Source organism: Eschrichtius robustus, chromosome 9 (assembly GCF_028021215.1).
Source record: "Eschrichtius robustus isolate mEscRob2 chromosome 9, mEscRob2.pri, whole genome shotgun sequence".
NCBI lineage: Eukaryota > Metazoa > Chordata > Mammalia > Artiodactyla > Eschrichtiidae > Eschrichtius > Eschrichtius robustus.
The window spans coordinates 31017144-31044440 of NC_090832.1; the positions used below are offsets into that span (position 1 = coordinate 31017144).

At 35.2% G+C, this 27297-nt stretch overlaps 1 protein-coding gene across 1 annotated transcript in view; it reads left to right on the top strand.

Annotated features, from left to right (window-relative positions):
- MOXD1 (monooxygenase DBH like 1) overlaps nt 1-27297 on the top strand; it is a 78122-nt gene that overhangs the window by 10859 nt on the left and 39966 nt on the right. Inside the window, 3 exon segments of the mRNA XM_068551195.1 lie at nt 9933-10079; nt 11720-11887; nt 12022-12105. Coding sequence (XP_068407296.1) covers nt 9933-10079; nt 11720-11887; nt 12022-12105 — 399 coding nt within the window.

Below are 27297 nucleotides of genomic sequence, written 5' to 3' on the forward strand. Positions count from 1 at the left end.
TTGCCTTGTGAGATTGTAAACTCATGAGCTTTGTCACTGGAGGTATTGAATACCGTGTGATCCTCTCTTAAAAACATTTTTGAGAGAAATCCTCTTGATGGGAGCTAGGATTAGGTATCCTTCAGGCTGTCTTCCAACTTGAGTGTGATGCTGAAAAGAAATTTACTCCACAACCTTGCTTTTAGGTTATTCTAGAAATTAACAGAAAGGAAGACATTAGCAACTATGAAACTGTCTATGTTGTTTTTTAACCTGCCTCAAGAAGTTCTGCTGTCTCTGTGGATAGGTGTGCATTGAATCTTTACATTAGTTGTGAGAGTATTTCATTTCTTTCCCTACTATATATTTCAGTATACTTGAATTATATTAGTGAGTGTATGTTTATCATATATAGTGAATATGTATTCATTTTGAAACCGAAAAAATGAAAAAAAGAATGTCTTATGACTTGTATATACTCAAAAGAATTGGAGGGCTTCAGGAGCCTTTATATTCAAGGCTGAATATAAAGTCAGTAAGTTTCAGAAACTTGGCTGATGCATTTTTTTGATCTAAGAATAGTCTACATATTCTCTGCCTCCTGACCTTCTCATCTGGATGTCTAGGTAGCATCTTAAATCTGCTTCCTCCCCAGCCTTCCCCATCTCAGTAAATGGCGCCTCCAGGTACCTCCAGTCAAAAATTAGGAGTCATCCTTGTTTCTTCTCCTTCCTTCTTCCCACATATAAAACCCACCTCTTCAGATTCTATTGACTCTTCCTCCAAACTAAATCTAAAACCTGCCCACGTCCCTTCAGTTTTACTACTACCACTCAAGCTTGAACCCCTGGGACCACTGTGTGACTCCTATCTTCTGACCATGGCTCTTCTTTTTTCTTCTCTTCATTCTCCACATGGTAGCCACAGTAATACACACACACACACACACACACACACACACACGTATATATATATTTTCATGTCAATCAGAATGTGTCACTTTCTGCTTCAAGCTCAAATAACTTCTATATAAGTTTAGTATAAATCTGAACTCCCTATACTGACCCATAAGGCGTCACAACATCTGGGGCCTCATTTGATCCCTGTTGACCTCATTTTTCTGTTCCGGGCACTACAGTTCAGTCACCCTGGCTTTTATTTGCTTCACCAAACTGGATAAACCTCGCCTTGCCCCCTTCTAGGTCCTTTCCAATAGCTGCTCTCTCTTCCTGGACCTACTTCCTCCTCACTTTCCATGGCTGGCTCCTAACTGTAGTTTATTTCTCAAAGCAAGTCTCAGTGTCTCAGTGGTGACTTTTCTGATCCCTCAACCCAAAGGCTTTCCAATCTGTGTCTAGAATCTCTGTTTTATTTTCCTATAAGCACTTATCAAGATATTTTTGGTTATATTGTTATTTAAATTTAAAAAATTGTCTGCTTATCCTGCAACTCCACTATCAGTTTGATTATAATAAGGACTTTGTCTTATACTGTCTATACTGTACAATCGTGTGCTCTCAGCCCTACAACAGGGATGAGGAATAGTAGCCATGCAATAAAATATGTGTTGGAAAAAAGGAGAGGAAGAAGGAAGGGAGGAAGGGACGGAGGAGGGAAGGCAGGAAGGAAGGGGTCTTCTCTTCAAAATTTATTCCTTTCATAAACTGGTCATGGAAAATTAAGAGAAGTCATCCAAATTTTTTTAAAAATTAAAATGATGGAATACGGTGAAAGTAAAATAACATCTTATGTCAATGGTAAGATTTGAAATTGTTTTTTCCATTGAAGCCTATCGTTAGAGATCGGGTCAAAGTTTTCATTTTACACTTTATCTGATAATTCTATAATTATAGCAAAGTCTTAAATGACCTATATGAAAACTAAAATGAGATGATTGGCTGTGGGAGAAAATTCAGGATGTGTATTTCCAGAAGGTGGCACTTAAAGGACAAACAGATTGCTCAGGTGGGCCCCTCACTGGAACGCAAGCTAATAGGGCTCACATTTTGGCGTTCTGGCAGCCATTTAACAGATCCCTTCTTAGAGCTAGAGAGTTTCAGTTTTATCTGAAGTGGTTTCTGGAAGGCAAGCCCCTTCTGTTTTGACATTCCTCTCAAATTTCCAAGATTAGCGAAGAAATAACTTACTAAAATCAGCTTATACTGAAATCTGAAGATTATGTTTATATAGTTTGTTTATACGGTTTTGTGGTTTTTTAGGATCAAAGATTCTCTTGAACACAAAAATATCTATTATTATACTATCAATATTATTAAACTACCATAACACTTATTATAGAAATGGATATTACAAACAGAAATGTTTGAAATAACAAGGCTTTTGTGATTTAGAAAAAGAAGAAAAACTACAAGCACCTGTTGAAGAAAATGATGACAGATGGTAACATTTTTCTCAAGGTTCCCTCTGCAGCTGTGCTTACATTCAGTTCCCCAGGCTGAACCGGGGTTTATTCATATCTTTTATTACACCCATAAGAGTCTTCACTTCATCCTGTTTAACACAGCCCCGGTCAAAGCTCTTTTCGTTAACAGAGATTTTACTCAAGAGAGGAAAAAAAAGACTGACAATGAGTGAGAACCAATTTCACATCTGTGTAATCATGTTTTTTAACGAGAGAGGTCGTAGCAATCTTGTGGATTATCAAAGCTAGTGTTTTTGGTTTGTTATCTTAGTTTGAAGGTGGCAGTCACTAGTCTGGCTACCATGCGAAATGCTAATGCCAGCTTCTGCTGATGCCGTCTTTACTATCGCCACACAGCATTTTGAAACCTCAGTAATACACTTTATCATTTATTTCAAAGCATACATGTTCAAAAGGAAAAATATCCTGTGAGACTATGCTTCAGAAGTAATATTTTATTTATTTATTTTGAATTTTATTTATTTATTTATTTATACAGCAGGTTCTTATTAGTTATCCATTTTATACACATCAGTGTATTCATGTCAATCCCAATCTCCCAATTCATCCCACCCCCACCACCACCCCACCTTTCCCCCCTGGTGTCCATACGTTTGTTCTCTACATCTGTGTCTCTATTTCTGCCTTGCAAACCGGTTCATCTAGAAGTAATATTTTTATGACACAACTGCAGGTTAATTTTATTGCCAGAGTCTAATTATCAACTCAATTTTCAAAGGTAACAGCTAATATTTTATCTTTAAAAAGTATAAACAAGGTTAATACATGATTAATATAATAATCCGCAATAAAAACAAAAAATAATACCTCAATGACAATTCATATTGAAGCTGATATTTATGCAGATATTTGAGTTATAGAATATGATTGAAATCCACATAAAACCATTTATCTAGGGAAATATTACTTCACATTTCACTTTATAGAACATTAAAAATGAATAAGTACAAAGAAGAATGACTTCTGCATACCAGCTTTTATATTTACACAATTAAAACCTCTACATATTTTTATTCTTAAATGCTTACAAAATCTCTATAGGATCATGATTCTCTGAATCCTCCTCAACCTTCTTGCCCTCATAAAGTCAATTTTTAATGACACTTAATCGGAACCTACTTTTATTTATCAGCATTTTATGTTACATTTATAGTTTATAAATATATTTAATATATATATCATACGATGAGATTTTTATAATGGCTGTTATTTTTATAATCAGACCATGACAATGAGAGTACACTGTGATCAATATTTCTATTTTTATTTTATAAGTCCTGGAATATCAAACACTACAGCAAGGTGGCTGAGGAATGGCCTTCACCGTGGATGTACAGTGAAGCTGCATCTGGCCCCATTTGCTAAATGGGATGGGGAGTGGGAGAGAGGGGGACCATTTTGTTCGAATTCTAAAGGTGAAAATCTGATAGTAAAACTGACCTGGAAAATTTCCTTAAATAGCCCATAAGTACTATACTGTATGGTTTTGTGAATGTAAATTTCTAGCTGATGTTATCAGTATTCAAATTCTTAGTTGGTCAATGTTTTGCTGTTAATTTCATTCTCCATTTTTTTCCCCTAGAAGATGATAGTAACAAAATAAGTATTCCATTTAATTATCCCCTTGTATAACATTTATCTCTTTGTCAAACTGTCAGGAAACCCTTAAACTCACTAAATATACTTTTTTTTGGTTTGGCCAATCCGCAGGATAAATTCTCAAGATTGTTCTCTGACTGACTCGCTTTCTTTTCCTCCTTCCTTCTTCCGTTTTCCCTCCCTCCCAGGGAGAATAATTGAATGATAAGAAATTTGAGACCCGGATTTTTTTTGCCTTTTTCTCTCCTCTTGCCTCATTTAATTGTGCTTTTAAGGTTTGCCAATATGCCATTTCTTACGGTATAATATTGACACCATCAATCCTGTTTGATTATAGTTCATGTATCTTCTTAATACAGGCTGAAGGAAGAAAGTAGGTGCTACTGCCGGATATTTTGCTCCCACCAAGTTAAACTGTTCCTTTACCACAAAGATGTGAATATCGGAGGATAGGTTATGGGTCCTTATCTTTTAGTTTCAAGATTATCCCCTCATTTAGATTTAGCAAAAGGAAAGGCAGGATTCTTCTTTCAAAACTGCACATATTTAATGAGGCTCTGCAATATGCAAGTCCCTCCATTAGGCACTGAGGATATAAATTAACATCAGAAAACATTCTAAAATAGGGTTTCTCTTTCTCAGATATGTCTTTTTAAAAAATTTCTTTAAAATAGGTAGGGAATACCATCCTAGTGTAAAAGGATTTCAAAGAGCTGTTGCATGTGTAAACTCTTTTTCTAAATGTTGATGTCAGTTGCATAAGATTCATGTCCATTTAGGGGCTAAAAGGTCATAACAGCGTTCCCAAATTTCAGTGCCAGATGTGTCTGCATCACAGGTCATGCAGACCCAAACTCATTCTAGCATCTGGTTAAACACCTTCCACACCAGGTCTTAACCATATGTAAATATAATTGAGAGCAAATGGGAAAATAATCTATTGTTCCCTTTTTTTGTTCCATTTACAATGTAAACAACTTTTCTAAAGGTATAAATTTATAACTGGATTAACAGGACTAGCTGTCTATTTCTAGGCAATTACCACTGGTTGAGAAGATAATGCTGTGTCTAGAATATATTGCATGCTACGCGGGAATGGAAATAGAGGAATAAAAATTCAGAGAGGGAATGATCACTTCCAGTTGGAATGCTCAAAGAAAACTTCGTAGAGGAGATAGAATCATGAGTCTTGGAGAGAAGGAAGCATTTCAGTGGAGTTGTTTCTGTGGGTGGAGGTAGTGGAGTGGATATCTCAGCGGGGTGAAGAGAGTGGGGAGATAAAGAGGAAGAATGAACAAAAGCAAAGGGCTTGAAAAACGTAGATTATTTGAGGGGAATAATAAATAGATAATAGAGATCATGTGGTGGGATTTTTTTTTTTTTAAGTCTTTATTGAATTTGTTATAATATATCTTCTGTTTTTATGTTTTTGGTTTTTTGGCCACGAGGCATATGGGATCTTAGCACCCCAACCAGAGATCGAACCTGCATCCCCTGCATTGGAAGGTGAGGTCTTAACCACTGGACAGCCAGAGAAGTCCCATGTGGTGAGATTAATGATAGACACTCTGGAAAACCAAGTTAGGCTAAATTCTAGAGAAACTTGAATCTAAATGATAGAACTTTGCACTCTATACTGTTGAATAAAATGTAATGACGCATTGAGAGTGATTTTCAAGGAAGACCTTGACAAAAGTATGAGGTGATAGAATCTGAACTGAGATAGGAGAAGCTGAATGGAGCAGAAGTAAAAGCTGGGTTATTTTTTTAAAGGAGGAACTGATAGGAGCAGAGATCATCTGTGGAGGTGTGAGTAGTAAAGGAAGAAGTTAATAAAACTGTGGTTTTGAATTTGGATGGTTGGGAGAATGGCAGTACCAGGAAATAAAAATCCTTATAGATAAAGGGTGAATACAATTTTGGATACATTGCACGTGAAAAGACGGTAAGACTTCCAAGTGAAGGTATCCAATGGACTTTTGGGTATGTAATCCTGAATAAAGGTGATGATTGGAAACTCCTGGAGTAGATGAGATTCCCAAAGGATAAAAGATGAAGACAGTGTAGTATAATGTCAAGGACAGAAGTTCCATGACCGTGGTTAGGGAATGGGAATAACAGAGACAAACTGTCAGAGGCGGACAACCAACAATGGAACCTTCTGGAAGTGGGGAGTATGGACATCCTTGCCTTATTCCCAGGACTTACTTGTTCCCAAACTTAGTGGGGAAGAATTCAGCCTTTCATCGTTAAGTGTGATATTAGCTATAGGTTTTTATAGATTCCTTTTATAAGGTTAAGGAAGTACCTTCTGTTGGTAGTTTACTGACAGATTTTACCATGAATAAATGTTTTAAATGGATTTTCTACATTATTGAGATGACTGTATGATTTGTTTTCTTTTTTAGAGTTTGGTATAATGAATTACATTGATTGATTTTCTAACGTTAAATCAACTCTGCATGGTCATAATATCTTTTTTTCTTTTTTTTTTTTTTTAACATCATTGGGTTCTATTTGCTAATACGTATTTTTAAGAAAATTTGCAGCTAGGCCCATGAGAGATATTGATCTTTTTTTGTAGTGTCTTTGATTTTGGTATCAGATTAATGCTGGTGTCAAAAAATGAGTTAGGAAGTATTCCCTCCCTTTTATCTTGTGGAAGAGTTTGTGAAGAATTGATATTACCTCTTCCTTAAATATTTGGTGAAATTCCAAGTGAAAACACTTTGGCTTAGAATTTTCTTTGTAGGAAGATTTTTACCCATAGGTAGACTATAGGACTGTTCAAAGTATCTGTTTCACTAAGTTTTGCTGGTTTGTGTCCTTCAAGTATTTTGCCTGTTTCTCATCTAATTTATTCAAGCTTTTTACATCAAGGTGTGCATAAAATTAATAACCTCTTAATGTTTGTAGGATCTACTGTAATATTTCTTGTTCATTTCAATTACATCTATTTGTTTTCTGCTGGTCCCATTTACTCTTTGTTTTATATTTCTCTTTTCCTGCCTTATTTTAGATTGATTTTTTTATGATTCCATTAAGTAATATTATTTAGACTAGAAAGAAGGCAAGATGTGAGCTCTCATGTATCATAACTGAAATTCTCTCAATGAAGGGAGAAGTATGATCATAAGCTGAGGTTGGGGAAATGTTGGCATCTTATATAGAGAAGGTTTAGAATATTTGTCTTGGGAGGTCTCCCAGGAAAAGCAAGAGATTAACATGTGGATTTCCAAGCATTAGTAAGGGCACAGCTAATTAAACAGGTAACTGATAACACTACTTGGATAGCTAAGGTGTACAATGGTCAAATCTGAAGATGTCTCCAAATAGACCCTAAAAATTGGAGAATGCAAAGAAACACTTATGGAATTACAGTGGTGATTAGGCTATTTCACATTTCAATTTTAGTTTTATTCAAATCCATTCATATTTTCCCTCAATGAGGTTGAAGATATCAGCTTGTTTTAGACAACCACATTTTTCCAGGAGTCCAGAACTTTGACATAATTGGCATCTGTCTTTTCTGAATATTGAACACTCAGTGGTTTACACGAGGCAGATGAGCTCAAGGGATTTTCAGTAAGTCCTGAATGAAGTTTCTCCTGCTTTCTCATAGCTAAGTTATCTGAAAAGCCAGAAAAAGGTGGAATAGCTGAAAGGAATCGGTTTTGGTGAGTGGAAATAAAACAAATGGAAAATTGGCAAGCCAGCTGGATATTTTGTGGGACTAAGGTTTTGGAAACATATTTGCAAGACTAGGATAATTATTCTACTCTTTGAACTGATTACATTTTGTACTGTATTCCTTTTGTTTGCAAAAACTGTGACTACTTGAATCACGTAATGAAATGTGAGCTTGGTGTAAAGGCACAGTTAGTTTATCTAAATCCCTTGTTGTCCACAGGCATTGTTATTTCATTTACATACTGAAATCTATATGATCAAAAGTGGGAAAACCATAGTATCATAGGAATATTTCATTTGAATTGCTTTCACAATTACAGCTGGTTCTCAGAAAAAAATTTTGGACAAACCCTGACTTCAGCAGTAGATAAAGTAACATTTTATGTGAAAAAAACTTGATAAGATGATTTTGTAGCCAGAAAGATATAAACTAACCCGTCCTTTTCCAGCAGTGGCCACTATGATGTAGAACAGTAAAGAAGGACACAGGCTTGGATCTGACTGCCTAGGTTTCAATACTGGCTTTACCACTTACCAGCTGTGTGACCCTGGGCGAGACGCTAACCTCTTTGTGCTTCATTTTATCTCATACACTTGATCTGAAGATTAAATGAGTTAATACGTGTAACGTGATTAAACTATAGAATGTACACAGTAAGTTGTAGTTGTTACCAGAGTGAAAGAGGTTAGTTAGGCTCTGTGCATTACCGATAATGTGTAGTCTGAACAGTATCTAGATCTGGTACCCTGGATATCAAATTTACACACACTTGATAACTAATTTAAAAAGGTGCTAGGAGGGAATTCTCTGGTGGTCCAGCGGTTAGGACTCTGCGCTTCCACTGCAAGGGGCACGGGTATGATCCCTGGTTGGGGAACTAAGATCCCACATGCCACATGGCCAAAAAAAAGAAAATAGATGCTAGGAATAGAAATGCCAAGTACCATCCATTTGAGTATGACGGCTATAGACAATTTAAAGTTCTTCTCTTGTACACTGTATTTTCTCTGTCAAGCATGCAATCATTTCTTCAAATGTAATTTTAATGTTAGAAAAGCTAATTATAATTATGTTTCAACATGTATATTCTAAATCAGGTCTTTGTGATTATCAAAAATAAAATACCCTTATGTACTGAAAAACCAGTATAATTACGGCAAATTTTGTGTCTTCTGTAAGTGATAAAAACTAACAACGCGATTTTTATCACTCTCAACATAGAAAGCTAATGGTAAAAAGCATGGAGAATATTTTCGGGAAAAACCAAACTCTAATTGCGGAAGAGGGAAGGAGATTGGCATTGAATGAGCTCTAACCATGGTTGGCAGTTTTTTCCCTCATATACTATTTCACTTATTTATCTTTCAAAATCCACAAAATAAGTATGTATCATCTCAGTTTTATTGATGTTAGAACAGAAGTTCAGAGTTTGACTTCAACAATTCGTCAAGACATTTCAGAGTAGAGCTGTGGGTCAGATCCTAGTCATTTGATCTCAAAGCCCATGCCCTCTCCATTGCATCTGTCTGCCTCCCAGAAGTGATCTTACACCACTGAACAAGCTTAGTATGAAAATTATAGCTGAACCACCAGAACAAAACGTCCCTAGCTTTTCAATATCTTATAATTCAACTAGTGTCATTTCTTTCCGTATTTTCCCATTGCATTTCATTTTAATAAACATATCCATTAAAGCTCCTACTTTTTAAAACAACCTATAATCTCAGGATGGGTCTCCTTGCTTTTAGGAGTGCAGAAGGGAAGCACCACAAGGTATAACAGTGGAAAAGTGCTGACCCTGGCCCTGGTCCTTGTGTTGCCATGAACTAGTTATTTGATTTGGAGCAAGCCATTTCCCAGTGTTGAAGTTCTTTTCATTTGCAGAATGAGGAAAAAGTACTCAGCGATTGCGAATATTCATTCATTCCATCTCTTTCAATGCTCTGTGGTACCATAAATCCATTACTGCCTTTTCCTGAAGGGCCAGAAGTTCAAATATGGACCAGTTTCCTAGGGAACTGTCCCTAGTCCCAACTATGGAGTATCCCATACTCCAGCCCCTTGGAAATTCCCAGGACTTAAAAAATGACTATAAATACAGGGTTTTGTAATAAGCAAACTGAGAATTAATTTTTTAAGGTGAGATACGTACACTCAATCTAAATTATTTTCACCCTGAATTTAGGACATCCTAATTTTTCTTTTTCATATTTTCCACAGGATTATTTTACAAACGCAAATAGAGAATTGAAAAAAGATGTTCAGCAAGATTACCACCTAGAATATGCCATGGAAAATAGTACACACACAATAATTGAATTTACCAGAGAACTGCATACATGTGACATAAATGACAAGAGTATAACGGTAAGGCGTCTATCAGTGAATGCATGCATGAATAGATTGTACATTTACAAATGGGAAACACTTCACAGAATAAAAAGAAACAAATATTTTAAAATAACCTTTAACAACAAAGGCACATAGTCTTCTTTGGAATATTTTTGAATTCTCTTTAGAAGCCACAAAAAAATCTAAGGCTATAAATTTCAATGAAGGCAATTTTTGTGTGAATCTAAAATTTTGAAGAGCTGTTTAAAGTGTGTGAGATTTTACCTGTAAAAGGTTTTAGCTTCTTTATAAAGTTTGAAAATAGGTAATAGATAAAGGTTGGAAAAAATGGTATTACACAAGAGAGAATTATGATACTGAATATTAGGCTGTAATTCATCTGAATTGTAACTGATTCATTTTTGTGAATTTCTAAAGTCAAGATGAATAGTAGACTGATGAAAATTGCCTGTCAACATATTAAACAAGATTTCTTATTGTCAGACGTCATGCAAAAATTAACATCTTTGTGCATATGCAAATTAGGTATCTAGAGGATCTAAAATTCATGTGGTACTTTGAAGGTTTCCATGAATTTCTTGAATCAATTTCATTTTGTATAGACCAACAAAATTATCATTTTTATTTGGCAAGTCAAAGCTTTAAAAATGGGAATGTAAAAATCTGAAGCAAATTTGATTAACATTCAGCATAAAGCGTAAAAGAGGAAGAAAAAAAAACACATACAAAGACATGGACCACTTTTTTATGTAATATACAGTGCAATTATACTTTAATTGGAGTAATAATTATAGTTGTTTGACTTAAGAAAGAATATAGCTTTTAAAATAAATAGCTTTTGTTTTATTATTTATTTTCAAAGTTCTTATTACAAAGATCTGGCAAAATCATCTTTATCTGTGGGGGGACTGAACTGTTTATACCCCAGCAAACCCTCCCCACTGCCCCACTGCCCTTTGGGCAATCTCTCATTTACTAAATGGAAACCGATTTCACTTGACAGTGCTTTCTCTAGTTGGGATACCCCAGTCCCTAGGAAATTCCCAGGATTCATAAAATGACCATAGATAGATTCTAGGATAATAAACAAACCTAGAATCAGAAGGTCCTGCTGTATTTCCACTTTCTGTAAATTCATACATGTGAGTGGGCTAGTGTCTGGGAAAAATCTATTGTGAAAATAAAAATCCTGACCTGGGAAGTCATTTTAATTTTAATTGTATTTATTTGTTTTCCCTAAAATGTTCCATGGCATAAAAATAGGTTTTAATTTTCCCAAACCCCTGCTGCTTAACAAGAGTATTTGCTTGGTAACTACTAGTTTGCTAGTTTGGAGGTTTAGCATGACAATGATTTACTGTTGCCGTAAGCATGAAAGCATAACTACTAAATCAGTTGTCCTTCATTCTATTTTGGAACACATAATCTTGCATGGGAGAGATGATTTCTTCCAAAGAGGAACTCATCTATTTGGATTTTTAATGACTTAATCAGATTTACACAGTTCATGTGAGAGACCATATTGATAACTCCAAATGTCATTATTTTCTTTTTTGAGCTTCTATATCCTGCTTTGAATAGAGTTCTTTAAACTCAATTCAATGGTAAGCAAAGTGCTCTCATGAGACATAATCATGCCCCTGTCTGATCACCAGGAGAGCACGGTGAGGGTGATCTGGGCCTACCACCACGAAGATGTGGGAGAAGCGGGTCCCAAGTACCACGAATCCAGTCGTGGTACCAAGAGTCTGCGGTTATTGAATCCTGAGAAAACCAGTGTGTTGTCTACAGCCGTACCATACTTTGACCTGGTAAATCAGAACGTAAGTTTTTTTTCAGGTTTTTATGGTTCTAGGGGTGGGTTTATTGAAAGTGCATAATAGTTTTTAAGTTATTGCTTTTAATAGAATGTCAAGAGAATGTGACTTTTGTCCCCCTCTCCTTTTTTTTAAGACAGGTCCCCATCCCAAACAAAGGTACAACATATTGGTGCCAAATGTTTAAGATTCCTATGCTCCAGGAAAAGCATCATGTAGTAAAGGTATGTGACTCACCCACAGGCTAAACCTAATTTGTATGAACAGAGGAGAAATTGTTGTTCTTAAAATGAAAATAATATAAAATTTATAGAAATGATTTTCAGTTATTTAAAAGTTACCTAGAGAACAAGGAACTGGCTTATCTGACCCACACACTGTCCTAAAAGTCACTGAATTTAGTGAGAAGCTCGGATTGTAGCTAGTATTTTGTGTTTTGTCTCCTAATTTTATATGTTTAAAGGTTAAAGTTTTGGGATGCATTTGTATACCTCTGGTTATTTCGTAGGCAACAATTCAACATTTGGAATGGTTGGAATTGCAATTTAAAATAATATATTTATGTATCAATAAATTCTATCTGGGAAGTTCACATTCCCCTATATTGTTTGAGAATATCTGCTTCATTGAAAATACTGGATATTGTCATAAAAATAACTGTTACAGTATATTTTTGAAAACAGGAAAACAAGAAAATTGTAGTGAATTGCTACAGAGTTGAAAAACACAGAATGGAGTAATAAACAAAGCCTAATTTGCCTGTGGCATCTAATTCCCTCCCACCTCCTCTAGGGATAGGTCTCCCAAAACTTTTGCATCTAGTTAGTGACTGAACAAGTATTTTAAAAAATTTACAGGTCCTTGGCTCTGTGCTAGGAATTGTTAGGCAGTTCCACGGAGGCTGAATATATGTTTCACGCTCTCAAAGAACCTACAGTGAGATTGTAGGAGACATGACCAAGACACAAGAAAGAATAGGATAGAATTAAATAGTGCACACAAAATACTGCAGACGTTCAGAAGGCCAGACATTGCTGACTTTTTGTCCTCCCCCAGACTACGTAATGAAGTAGTGTGGATGTGAGAAAGGGGGAAACTTCTAGATTCTGAAATCTAGAGGGAAATATGCAGGTTCAAATAGCAAGTTGGCTCTTTAACTATGTGGTCTCAGATAAGTCACTCTGGGGTAACGCCGCAGGCCCCGTTTCCTCATCTGTAAAAGAGGGTTAATCGTCCCACTTTTCCTACCAACCTCAAAGCATTCTGGTAAAGATGGAAACACTGAGCACATTCTATAAAGTGATTTAAATTAGTTAATTTCTAATATATTTCTCCAGTGGCATAGATCTGCCTTTTGTTTACAGAATGATTCATAACTACTTAGAGAAGCAAGAGGGGTAGGTTGAGGGAATGTTTATTCAATTAATAAGTAGTCCTAAATATTTGTAGGATATTTTTACAATCAGAAGATTTACCAACAGTGTGACTGTGGATGAGTCAATTCCCCTCCATGCAGTGTTAGTTTCTATTTCTTGCATGTGAAAGGGGAATGCAAATTCTATTCTTACATACTTAATACAGTGCCTGAGTCCTTCCCTTAAATCAATGAAAAGTCTTTCTCAGAAAAGAGAATGTTATATTTATACATACTGTGTGTCATACATTACTATGTGTCATTTGCAGTAAATTTAACTGGAACCTGGCTTAAGGGTCAAATGTAAAACTATAGGTTAAGCAAATGTTTCACAAACCAGGTCCTTGATTCATTTTTCAGCAAATGTTAATGATAGGATGTAAAGTCCTTAACCACTTAAATGAATGCATTTTTATTCTTGTTTTTATTAATGCTAATAATTAAGTTGAATGAAATAAAAACAGTTGTCTACACTTAAGGGATGGCAGTATATGTTCTGACCCTCTACGTAGGGTATTTGCTTAGGACCTCATCTAAGAAGTCTTAGCTAGCTTTCCTGTCACAAGCATATCATAGTAAAACTCAGATATGTGTGTATCTATTATCTAAGGGTGTGTTTGGAATTAAGTACTTTCGGGTTCACATTGCTGTCTTCATAGGTATCAAGAGGGATCTCAGTGACTGGAAAGGCTTTGGAGCAGTTTTTTTTGTTTTGTTTTGCTTTGGGTTCTTTTGCAGTGGTTGGAGATCTGTAAGATGACAAAAGGTCTTTACCCTGAACAAGAGGGGATTTGAGGGAGGGGCGGCAGGTTGGAGAGCAAGGCTTATACAGACTTGCGTTGTTGCAGGGCGGAGGGTTGTTGGCTAAAATTTTAAACTCTGTTATTACTCATGAATACCACTTATAGACTAGATTCCTGAGCTTGTTGGTAATCCCTAAAATATTTTAAGTCATTAAGTATTATGAAACATTTAACTGGCAAATGAACTCAAATAGGATAATATACAAAAAACAACAAACACAAAAACAAGAGAAAGCTCTATTGGAAAATAAATTGAAAATATTTAGGTTGTATAAATTTTGAGATAGTCTTTCAAAAACAGTTTTAATTTGCAGCCTCTGCCAGTTTATAATAAAATTTTAATAGATGTTTAAAGTAGGATTCATAGATTTCTAATTTACCTTAAGAAATTATCTAATTTCCATTCTCTTTTCCTTAGCAGAGATGATTTCTAATAATTTAAGAAAAGTGTATCTTCTTTTCATAGAACCAAAGACTACTATATTTCAAAAATCCATTGGCTAAGTGCTTCTGCTTATTCCTTATTTTATATCCCGCATATTGGCTGCATGAAAAAGCCTCAGTTCTTCTCTGATACAAACAAAAAGTGCTTTCTCAGAAGAAAGAACATTGCTTGTATATTGTATTATGTTGTGTGTCATTTGCAATGAGTTTTAAGAACATATTGATTACACTAGTATTATGAGAAATCAGTTGTGTTCTCTGGACTCTATTTCAAAGCAAATGTTTGTAATTGAAGTTTAAACGTTGATAGTATTGCCTAGTATACATTTAGTAGTTGTAATAACTATAAAACTAAGCAGGTAAATAAAATATATCGGTGGTTTGATCAATGAATACATTTAATAGAAATGACTAAAATTCAAAATACTAATTACAGCTTAAATTTTAATCATATAATGATAAAAATGATTTACTACTAAAGTACAAAATAGTAAGGTAAATAATTTCTAAAATTATAACAAAGATAAATAATTTTAGCTGTAGGAAAGATGGGATTATGATATAAATTATTGGTCATTCCAATTTACTTGTGATTCCAGTTTATTGATTTGTATTTTGATGCTTGCAAAAAATGTCTAAAATTATGACTTGAAAATGTTGATGTTGTCAGATGACAGATATAGAGATTATGGAAAAGAAAATTCTTGGTAAATTATATTAAAACCATACTTCTCATATGAGATCATCTCTGTGAGTCCCTCTTGAGACCCACCCTCCAGCCTATCTCTTCATATTTAAGCATGACCCTATTTGAGCTTTGCCAAATATGTGATATTACCCCAAATTTAAAATTTTTAGAGAAAGTGATTCTTTCCACTCTCTTCAGTCAATATAATATCATTATCCCAACTTATAGTATTGCTTGGATATACTCTGCTAGAAGCTGGGGCTGTCAGTTGGTTTAACACACTTTTTTATTTTTCTTGAGGAGCTTTTAGTGTCAGGGGATTTTCCCCATAGATGAACTAAACTTCTGATTCATCTGTTTAAATCTGATGTGTCTTAATCAATTTAATAAATAGTTGTTGATGGCTTATTATGTTAAAGAGGAGGAAAAAGGAAAACAGCCAGGCTGAATCACCATCCTTAGTCATCTCCCCTTAAAAGAGATGACTCCCTAATAGGGAGGCAGTAGGTGGGTTCTAGGCTTTGATGGGCCAGGTTTGAATCCCTTCTTTCTATTAGTCACTGAACGGCGGGAAAGTTATTAATCACGTGCAACTCAGTTTTACATGGGAATGATACTTTCCTGATGGGATTGTTTAGACTAAAGATTAAATAGCAGGTTTAAAAAAAATTTTATTAGTGCTTAGTACAGTATCTAACACAGAAGAGTCTTAATAAATTCAATTACTCTTATCAGTCCATTTATTTTCAGTTTTGCTCTCTGAATGACTTTTCATTGAAAACTACTATTTTGTGTGAAGGCCCAGAAAAGGACAAACATCATGCTAGAAGGTTGACTATTGCTGAGTTTTAAGAGAGGATTACTTTTACTAGTTGTGTGATCATGGGCAAAGTAATTACTGTCCCGTACTTCAGTTTCCTCATCTGGAAAAATGGGTATAATAGTTCTCACCTAATAGGGTTGTTATGACCCTTAAATGAATCAAAGGCATTTAATATTTGTAATTTAGAACAGGGCCTGGCACATAGTGTTCGTTAAATAAAGTAACTAAATAAAATTATGTTGATCACTAGTGATACACAGTTGCTAATCTGTTAAACATCTTGTTAGGTTTCTGGGTTTCTGAGGGATTCCACACCAGCCAACCCTTTCTAGACAGTCAGAGTTCCAAATAAAACAGAGATTGTTGCTCATTTCATCTAGGGAGGCCACCGTGAGAACTCTCTGCTCAGGAGAAACGTGAAGTTGAGTGAAAAAAACACTCATCATTCTCCTCTTCAGCAATCTACACAAGAAGTGAAATGCTGTGCTTTATACTTGTTACTGGATAGAACATCTTTCTTGCTATGAAATTAGATGCCGCTGTTCTTTTTCATTGCTGGCATTCATAAATCTGAGTGATTTAATTTGGGGAATGTTTCCTAGGATAAGAAAATCTAAGCACAATTGACACTGAATAACCATGAAATGTCCTTGAAGCCAGAGTACTGTATAGCCATGAAATAGTCACTCAAAAATTGATTTTCCTGTGCTAGACACACAGCATGAACCTTTGACTTTATATACGAAATTAAATGAACACTGCTGTCCGGTTTCCCTATTATGTTCATTCCTTCTTCTTTTTGAAATAAAAGGACGCCATCAAATGGAGAAATTTAGCATTAACACATTCTGAAACGTCAAGTGTGATAGCGGGTTTCTATTTCTGAAAATGTGTAAGACTTCAGGATTAAATTTAGTAAAACTTGGAAATTCTCAGTGTCAAACTACATGATTTGACAACAATTAGAATGATCTCTTCTCAGTCGGTGTATCTTCTTCCTTTTTTCCCTGGAATGATATTTCAAAATATATTTTAGTTGATGTGATTTTTTGCCCCCTGATGGAAATAGCATTTTGGTTTGTCATCAGGATGCATTTTCACAGACTCCATGCTTTAGTTCTCATTCTTTCATTGTGTGTTTCACTTTACTCTGTGGCAGACTAGTAGGTGTTCGTTATTGACTGTTGACTGAACAGTTGTTTGTATTTTCACCCATTTTCATTCCAACTCTGTAGTCCTTTTTTGGGTTTCCTGATGTTTCCCTTTTATCTTTTACTAATTCAACCATATTTCCTAAAGGCAAACTTTAGCTCTTCAGATAGATCTATTTAGTATGTTGAAAGAAATTAGCTTTCCAAGTATGCTTCATGTAAAAATACTTTCCATTCCTTTTAAATACTTTGCAACACTATATGTGGTTCTTAAATTCTTAATACCAATGCATGACCACTGGCACCTGTGGATTTTATCACTGATTGACAAAACGGATGATTTTTGACCTTCTAGAAAAAAATCATGCTGTAAAAACATAAGAATCTTCTTCTTTGGGAATTTGTCATCCAAAATTTATAAATACCAAAATACCAAAATAATTTTACCCTTATGTCCAAGTATATCTAAGAATATCTGAAATGTTGTACAGATTTCATCTACCAGAGAAGAGATGAAATTACTTGGGCATTTACTGTGGCTAAAACTATAACTTTGAACAGAAGAGAAGTTGGTAGGAGCATCGCCCCTAACAATAATGAGTTGACTCAGATTAGCACATTTTAAAAATTACTGACTTAGATTGTTCAGTGCTGCCAAGTTCTTTCTAGATCCTCTTGGGTCATACTGACTTCACTGAAACATTGGAGACTGTCTAGCTACATGGGTGTTCTTAGTAGCCGCTTGAGAGCAGAGGTAATTGAATTCACTTTGAAAGCATGTCTTTTCATGGAAGTGATTTATTGCTAACTCTGTCACTAATTAGCTTTCTGACCCTAGAGAAAGCACTTAACCTCACCCTGATCCTCAAATTCCTTGTCTGTAAGATAAAGGGATTGGACCAGATGATTTCAGTTGGCTCTCTTTTACTTCTGAATATCTATGACTTGCTGAAAACTAAAAGTGAAATCTGTGCTGGGGTTTGGATGCCCTGTGGTGTGACTTCCTGATACGCTTCATTCTCACTATCCCTGGGCATGCCAGGGTGACAATGCTTAGGACCCCACTGCCTCCCTTAAAGTTAAAAGTCCTCCTTCTTGAAGTTAAAAGTCTCCTTCTTTAGTCCCTCGGTCATAGGCTCTCTTAGCATACATTCTGAGGCTTAGGTTTCCATCTGTAAATGGGGATAATAATAGTACTCGTCTCAAATGGTAACTGTCATTATCAAATGAGTTAATATCTGTAGAGTTCTTATATATTTGGCATATATTAGATAGCTCAATAAGTACTAGCTATATTCCCAATTTACATTGGTGTTCAGGTACCTCTAAATCTTGGATATAATCCAAATAAAATAAATCTAAATAAACAGACAAACAACTAAATAACTCTAAATCTTGGGAATAATGTCCTTTTAAAATAAGGATAGAATTAAGAGTGCCAGGGTGAGGAAAGCTTGTAGGTTGGCACAGCACACAGGATGGACTCTAGAGACAGGTAGGGGTTGTGTTCTAACTCTGCTTTTCATTAGCTCAATGACCCTGGGCAAACTAAACTCTCAGTGTGCATCTTCCCTTGTGAGGTAGGAAAAACAATTTCCAGTGAAGATGAAATGGTTACAAGTGAAGACACCTGTTGCATAATCGGCTCATAATTGCTTGTTTTCTTCTCTTGATGGGGATTATAGAGATGGATGACTATAAATTCATCTAGTGTTTTCTCATACTTAAAGTCAGGACCGCACTGAAACCACGGTAGGCAGTAAGTCTCTATTTTATTTTGACGAAAAGATTCCCTGGGAATTAGATTTCATAGCTTGTTTCCATTATTCTAAACCAAAGGAAATTTAAGCTAATTTCCTCCTGTTCTGGCTAAGTAAGGATAAAAACCAGCTGGTGACTAACCTCTGGGAAATATTCTTTCACATTCTTAGATCACCCATTAGCCTTCCACTCTATGGCCTTAAATAATTTTCAGCAGACATAAAAAGATAGTTATTCTTCTTTGTTGCTCTTCTACCACCCAACTCTACCCCCAATCTGGTACATCTTTTTTTTTTTAAGTAGTTCAAAAGGTTGGATGACAAAATTGAGAAGCATTAGCCCATCTATTGATAATTATTGGCTATAAAAATTGGTAAATAATAGCACTTCTATTGAAAGAGTACTAAGATGTTTAGGTTGGATTCTAGATGTTGACGGCACTATAGGATTAAGAAGTATGGTAATATTAAGATATGAATGACTTTTACTTACATACAGGTAAGTATGTAAGCAAAATACTTACCTATTTTTTTGCTACTTTAAATACATTATCTTGTTGGATTTTTCACAGCCTCCCTTGAGGTAAGTTGAATTACCACCACTTTCCAGATGAACGCAGTGAGGCATGGCAGGCATAAGTAACTTCCTTAACATTGCACAAATTCTGTGAAGCAGAGCCAAGATTGAACACAGATCTTCATAGCAAAACTAGTGGATCTTTCTCTCTACAATACTACTAGCCCAGGACTTATGACTTTTCTAGGTGATATATATCAAGGAAACATAATTTGAATAAGTTCCTCAGTACCCAGGCTACTTTTATGTCCTATAGAATCAGTGCATAGACAGAGGGCTACATGAGCAGATCCCACTGGAACCTTCCAGAAATGTCAGTATAAAGATCCTGGGAACTGACTTAGACCTGGTTGGATGGCATTTGAGTACACGGAGGCCTACTGTTTTCACTCTTGGGGATTGGAAATGCTCACGAACAAGAGATGACACCTATAAAGTTTCATTTGTGATTTAGGAAGTCATTTAAATAAGATTCGAGTTAGGCTGATTAGGTGAAAGATTATGCATATGGATACAAAAGGGCACGGAACGTTAGATCTCAGAGATGATGTTAGGGAGACAGGAACTTCAGTGGAAAGAAGGTAGCTTGCTAATCTTATTGGACATGTCTTGTAGAATAAGGATCATTGGAAACAAGCCCATAGCCTTCTCTATAAGCTGAGTTACAATCCTCTTTGGAGTTAAGTGAAAATAACGGCAATGACCTACTTTATTGCCCTTCACTGGCAATGTGAGGAAAAAATACTAACATTTCCATTTGGAAGTTAAATGTATGGCAAAGTGCCTAGAGAAAAGTACCCTAAAAACAAGAAGAGCCATGTTGTTGGAGAGAGGTCTTGAAGTGTTGATATCTCCGAGTGGCTTAAGAACCAGACTGAGTGTGGGTTCTAATCCTGCAGTAACCATTGGTCAGCTGATCATTCATGTGGCTGCACCACAGTGCTTCTCAAGAGATTGAATTCATGTTAATAACACAAGTCAAAGACTATAAATCTATGTAACCAAGAGGTTGTTCTAAGTGACCTTTAACCCTTAAAATTCTATGACTTTAGTGAAATATTGAAATTGATAAAACTGGAAATGTATAAAATAAATCGACACATTCATACAATTTATAAAATAAACTGTAATAAAAAGTTATACTAAAAATTATAAAAGGAATGAAGATAATTTGTGTGTGTGTGTGTGTGTGTGTGTGTGTGTGTGTGTGTGTTCTCGTGGGATATAACATGCCAATTTTACTTTGATGTCTATTTTCAATGTAAAAACTTCTATACTTTTCAAAACAGGATGACACCCATTATTTCCTTTTTAATGCAACACTGAAATTTCTTATAGTTTTTATGAATGGAGCTTTTAGTAATTAGTAGAGAGAAGTATATATGTGGTAGAAACTTAGTTTAAATAAATCAGTTATTTACTATTCAAGTTTATAAGGCTGCACAGTTGTGTTCTTTAAAATATCAAGCCTCTCAGTGCATTTAAAATGAATGTATTTCTACATCAAAAATTCAGATTATACTTAAGAGTTTAATAATATATCTATTTTATGAAGAAGAATATTATACTCACATATCAAAAAAGTTATGGTTGAGTCTTGCTTCATTGAATAATTATATTTTTCTTGATTCCTAACCTAGGGTACACATTAGAACCATGTGGATAGAATCTTTAGGGATGCAGTCCAGGCCCTTACGTTAGTGGCAGTTGTTGCTGTCATTTGGAAAAGTTCCTTAAATGATCTTGATATGAACTCTGTGGTTGAGAATCACTCTTTTATATGTATTAAAATTTCCCAGGAGACCATACTTAAATTAGATTTTATAGCACCTAGTAAAATGCTCTTCATATTACATAGCATCGGTGCATATTTTTATAGTAATACACTGTTTTATTCAACAAATGTTGTAAAAATTGAACACACATCAAACATCTACTATTGAAATGCACTGTTAGTTGTCTGCACATGAAGATTTAAGCAATTTATGGTTTTGAGATAGTTTATTCCTGATGCATTGCACATTTTTTGTGGAAGTGGAGAGGCGAAAACACCAGCTGTTTCCTGGAGCCACAGCTGACATTCATTATAAAATTTCAACATGAACTAATTCAGATATAAGGGATACTTTCTTCTACGAAGGAAAAAAGACTTATGTTCTAGGGAAATATACACCTCGAAGTTAACTCTATACATTAATGCTTATAATGTAATGGATCCATTTTGGAAACTGTATACAGAAGACCACCTTCCTGACTTTTGAATGCATTCCATTACCAACAAAGAGACATCTTTTCATCACTGAAATCCCACTGAATTGCTCTATGTGGAATCTTACATATTGACTAACGGCCAGACCATGTAAATAACTGTTATTGAGTACATAAATGCTAGAGCCTTTCAGCCTTTTAGCTTGGCGTGAGAAGTCCTGAGAATATAGGAGAGGCACTTTGTTTGTTATATGTTTCAGAAATCAGATGTGTACTTAACACACAATATGCTTAATCAGCTAGAAATATACCTTCCTACTATCCTCTAAATCGCAAAGAAGAATCAATGAGTGTCTAATGAGTGTCCACTTCAGAAAATTCTATGTCTTTTGTCAGATACAAGACAATATAAGACATAACCTTTCACCCCAATGACCTTCCAACCTAGATGGGGAGAAGAGATGCACACATGCGTAACAGAGAAACCCCAGAGCCGGCAAGCGAACATGGTGTCAAACTACAAAGTGCAGGCAGTTGAGGCAAAAAGAAGGGAGAGAGCAGTAAAGTTTTGGGCACAGTCTCATGCTGTATGGAAAGAATCATTTGGGGAAAGTACAACCAGTCGGATCTTAGGTAAGGATCCAGGTGTGGTGAGGACGACTCGGAGGCAGCCTCCCTGTTCACGTGCTTAAGCGCCAACATAAAACTAGATGAAAGACAACATTTACTGAGAGCACTGTACATTCTGTGAGTCATCAATCCTCATAAAAAAAAAAACCCTAGGAAGTAGGTAGTAGTATTATCCTCATTTTAGGAAACTGAAGCCCAGAGAAGTTACATAACTTACTCATTGCTGATAATTCTCCTGTTTGTATACTTTTCCCCGAGGAAGGAATGTCTCCAAGAATCCTTGATGCTCCAGCCAACATCTGCCTGTGCTAGAGCTAACCAGCAGCGGCTGGCTGAACTTTAAATTCATAGTCATGTCAGATTAGAATGCAGAATCCCTGCAGTTGCTTGTTGTCAGGGTAACTGCATTTTTTGATCAGAGAATGCCTTAGGCATACTACACCAAAGCCCCTAGTGTCAAATATTGAAAGGGACTGTAGACTGTGGCCTTCACTACCTAAATGGGGTCACTGATTTTATCTTGAATGATACCATTGTGTAGCTTTATCCCCAGTCATGAACTTATAGTTTTACTTAATGTTAGAACTCTGGCAAGTTGCATCATTCACTCCAAAATAGAAACCAAGGCTACCTCTTAATTGCACACATATGCATGTAACCATTTAGCTCTTTAAAGAAAAGCTGCAGACACTTCCTCAGAAGAGAGTGATGGCCTTTCAGTTCTCATGGAAGTGAGAGGTCTTCCCTAGAGCTCTATTCACTGTAGGGTGACTTGACTATTGAGTTTGTTGGACATCCATTTGCATTGTCAACATCAGTCGGGTTTTCCCAGTAGTTTACAAGTATGTAATGTGTGTGGGCTTTTTATACAAGAGGTTTGTATCACTTAGCTGTTCATTTTGTTGAATCATGGACCTAGAAAAGATCTCAAGAGATAGTTTATTTATTGCCTGAGCTTTGAAAAAATATTTCTTTAAAACCACCCTCCAAAGATGAAGGTTTCTCATAATTATTAAAATATTCCATAGACTTTCCAAATTTATCTTTATTAATGAAATTGGATATTTTCTCCACAATAGCTGATTTTAACTTCATGGCTTCAAGGCAAATTAGTCCTTTTGAATGGAAACAACACAGTTTCATCACAGCAGTAAATACCGTGGCCTGTTATTGAATATGCCCCTCTTACCTTTTATGATCTTGGTATCAGTATATGCCCATATGCAAAATGGAAGTAATAATTCCTGTCTTCTCAAGATTACTCTGAAAGTGCTTTAAGAATATTGAATCTTCAAAAACAAATATTTGTTGATTGTTCTTTAGGTACCAGGCACTGTGCTTTACTTACTACTTATGTCATTTTGCAGATGAGGAAACTGAGGTTCAGAAAAATTAGATGACTTTCCTAATGTCCCAGAGGATTTAATATTGTAAAACATATTCCTGTAGTCTAGCAGTGGGAGCTTACACAATTTATTTAACTTATATGAAGCTAAGTATCGAGGACCTTGTTTTCATGGTCACTTAGAGCTGGTTTCAAATCCTCGCTCTCCCATTTGCCACTTGTGTGACCTTGGGTGACTTAAACATAACTTCTCTGGATGTCACTTTCCTCGTTGGCAAAATGGAGACACTACCTATTCACAGATTAATTATTTGAAAATGCTTGTAGAGCATCTGCTCTAATGGCATATGATATATTTTACTCTGACACTCTAAACCTTCTGTTTGCTTTTGTCATCATTTATTTCATGGTTGCAGAAAATGAAGTCTCGTGAAAAAAAACCTGCCTTCCTCATCCAGTTAATTAATTGAAACTATGATTCAAATTTAGGTCATGAATCCCAAATTGCTGTTATTTATCTGCGTCTTTCAGTATATGAAATACAAAACAATTTTAAGGTAAAAAATATACCCAAGAGTTATATCCCTTTCTACTCGGTCATCTTTTAATAATCTCTAATGAAAGAACTTTTAGAGCTTTTGGAAAAGCTCTAAGTTACTTAAATGTAATTGTCCAGTAATTTAGAGCAGTTGTGAAACTCACTTTGATCTCATTGAGTTTTCTGAGACATTAAAAAGAGGGAAACATTGAAATATATTTATATCCAACTGGATTTCATATGGTATATTAGCTCTTTATAATTTGCCGTTCACTCTTTCTACTATCTTTGCTTTTTGTTTCTATATTCACTTTTAAGATAAAGCTTGGTTCCTCTAAGAGCTAGCCTGCCAAACGTATCTTATTTGTTATGTAAGGCAAGCTCTCATTGCAAGAAGTTGTAGGATTCACAACTGAATTAAATTTACAAGGTTAGAGAACTAAGTTCTTTTTTTACATGATAAACAGGAAATGTCAGTACTCTGAGTAATATTTTCCACTCATATAGCAAATAATTCCAACGGATTTTTGGGTTGGTCACTTTATTTCAAAGTGTATTTGTTCCAAGTGCTAAAAGATATTTTAAAGACTATTTCTTCTTCAGCTTGAATTCATAATCATATGATATTTGTATGTGATATGATGTCCTCCTGGACTGACCTTTAACAATCTTGAAAAGAGATCACAACTGTTAAAATTTTATCCCTCATTAGTTGAAAGATTAAGGAGTTTGTTCTGTGCACTGTTTCTCAAGAGAATGCTTTAGTTTTTTCTTCTTTTTGGGGGTCTATTTTGTATAATGTTTGTGTCTACCTGTGCTGATTGGATATAAAATTTGAAAACTGCATTTAATGAAGTGAATAGATGTTCTTATTTTTAATTTAAATGCTGGGAGTTTTTTAAAAAAGTATTTTCTAACGTGTGTACATATTTCATTTTCGATGTAATGAAAACTTGTTACAACAAGAAAAAAGTGAACTGTATAAAAGAAACAATAGCGGTGTCCCCCTTCTTCCAAATTCCACTTCTCTGGGGTAACCAATGTTAACAGACTTATTTGTTAATTTCTGTAACTTTATGCTCAAGGAAAAAATTACAGAATTATATAGGATTTTATTGAGTTAATATCCCTTCTTTTTTGAAACAAAAGTAGGATCACTATATATATATTACTTTGAAATTTGCTTTTTCAAATTACCACCCTTATCATTGCAGGTCAAACTATAATAATACATACACTTTAATATTTATATAATTAAGTTCCCTATTACGTATAAAGCACAATTCTTGCAGCGATCCACAATTGATGTGCATTCAAGGCGATTTAAATTTTTTTTGCTGCTATGAACAGTGCTTCAATAAATATTCTTGTAAGTATATGCTTATGTATTAGTGGTTTCATTTCTGTAGGATAGATTCATAAATGAATGAGTTTGTATATTAGTTTATAGATAGATTAAATAGTTATAGATTTTATAGATTTTAACTACTTTATAGATTAAATAGTTTATAGATTAAATAAATGAGTTTATAGATTCATAAACTTTAACCTTGAGTAAAGGTTATCTGCATTACAAATTTTAATTTATTCATTAGATTACTTTCTAAAGTTTACACACTAGCAATGTGCCGATATTTCCTCATTCCCTCTCAAGTACTGAATATTTCAGTCTTTTAAGTTCATTGCCTACTAATGGATGAAAACTAGTATTTATGAGTGTTTTAACTTGCTTTTTTCAGTGAGAGACTGATGCTCTTTTTACTTATATTACCTCTTTGGTGAATTTGCTGTTCAATTCCTTACCGATTCCTTTTTAAAAAAATCCTTTTACTGAATTACATATATAAAAGTGTACAAACACTAGTATATGACTCACTGGATTTTCAGAAGGTGAACTGACTCATGGAATCAGAGTCAAGATCAAGAAATGAGAACATGACCTCTCCCCTGGAAGTGGCCCTTGAGATCCCTTCCAGGTACTGTTTCTCTCCAGACATAACCACTATTCTGACTTCAATCATTGTTTATTAACTTTGCCTGTTTTGAACTTCATGCAGAGAGAATCAGATATTCAGACTCTTTTGTGTCTGCCTTCTTTTCCTCAACATGCTGTGTGAGTAGCCATGCTTTTGTGTGTAGAAAATCATGTGTTCATTTTCATCTTTGTGTGATATAGTGTTTGTCTGTATATTCCAGATTTTTTATTTGTTTGTCTCAGTTAGCTATTGCTGTGTCCCAAACCACCCCGAAATTCAAAGGCTTTAAATAAATACACATTTATTATAGTTTACAGATCAGCTGGCAGGTGTTCTTCTGTTTATTGCTTTGCTTATTCATAGGTCTGTAACCAGCTTGGGTTGTGTAGGTGGTTCTTTAATGGTGGCTGGGCTGTCGCATGTGGTTGAGAGTCAGCTCTTTGTAGGCTGGCCTAGGAGTCCTCAGCTGGGAAGGCGGCTCTCCTTTATAGTAGCATGTTCTCCAGAAGTCTAGATTGAGCTTGTTCAAAGATGGTGGCAATGTTCCAAGCAAGAAAGTAGAAGCTATAAGGCCATTTGATGTCTGCCCTTGGGATTGGCATACTATTACTCTTGCCCCAAGAATACAGTTTCAACCTAGATACGGGACAGTTTTTCAGTGTGTAATGGTTCTAGTTGCTCTGTATCCTTGTAAATACTTGATATTACCAGTGCTTTCCATTTTTAGCCATTCTAGAGGGAGTATAGTGGTGTTGCATGGTGTGATTTTTAACAGGTTTGCTGAGGTATAATTGATGTCCAATGTCTTGAGACACTGCTCAACATCGTTACTCATTAAGGAAGTGCAAATTAAAACCACACTGGGATTAGCTATCACATACAAAGCTACTACGAACGCTCTTTTACAAGTCTTCGTATGGACATATGTTTTTATTACTCTTGGATACATATCTAGTAGTGGAATAGCTGGACTGCATGGTGTGTATGTTTAATTATTTAGGAAGCTGCCAAATAGTTTTTCAAGGTAGTGGTACCATTTTATATTCCCATCAGCAGTGT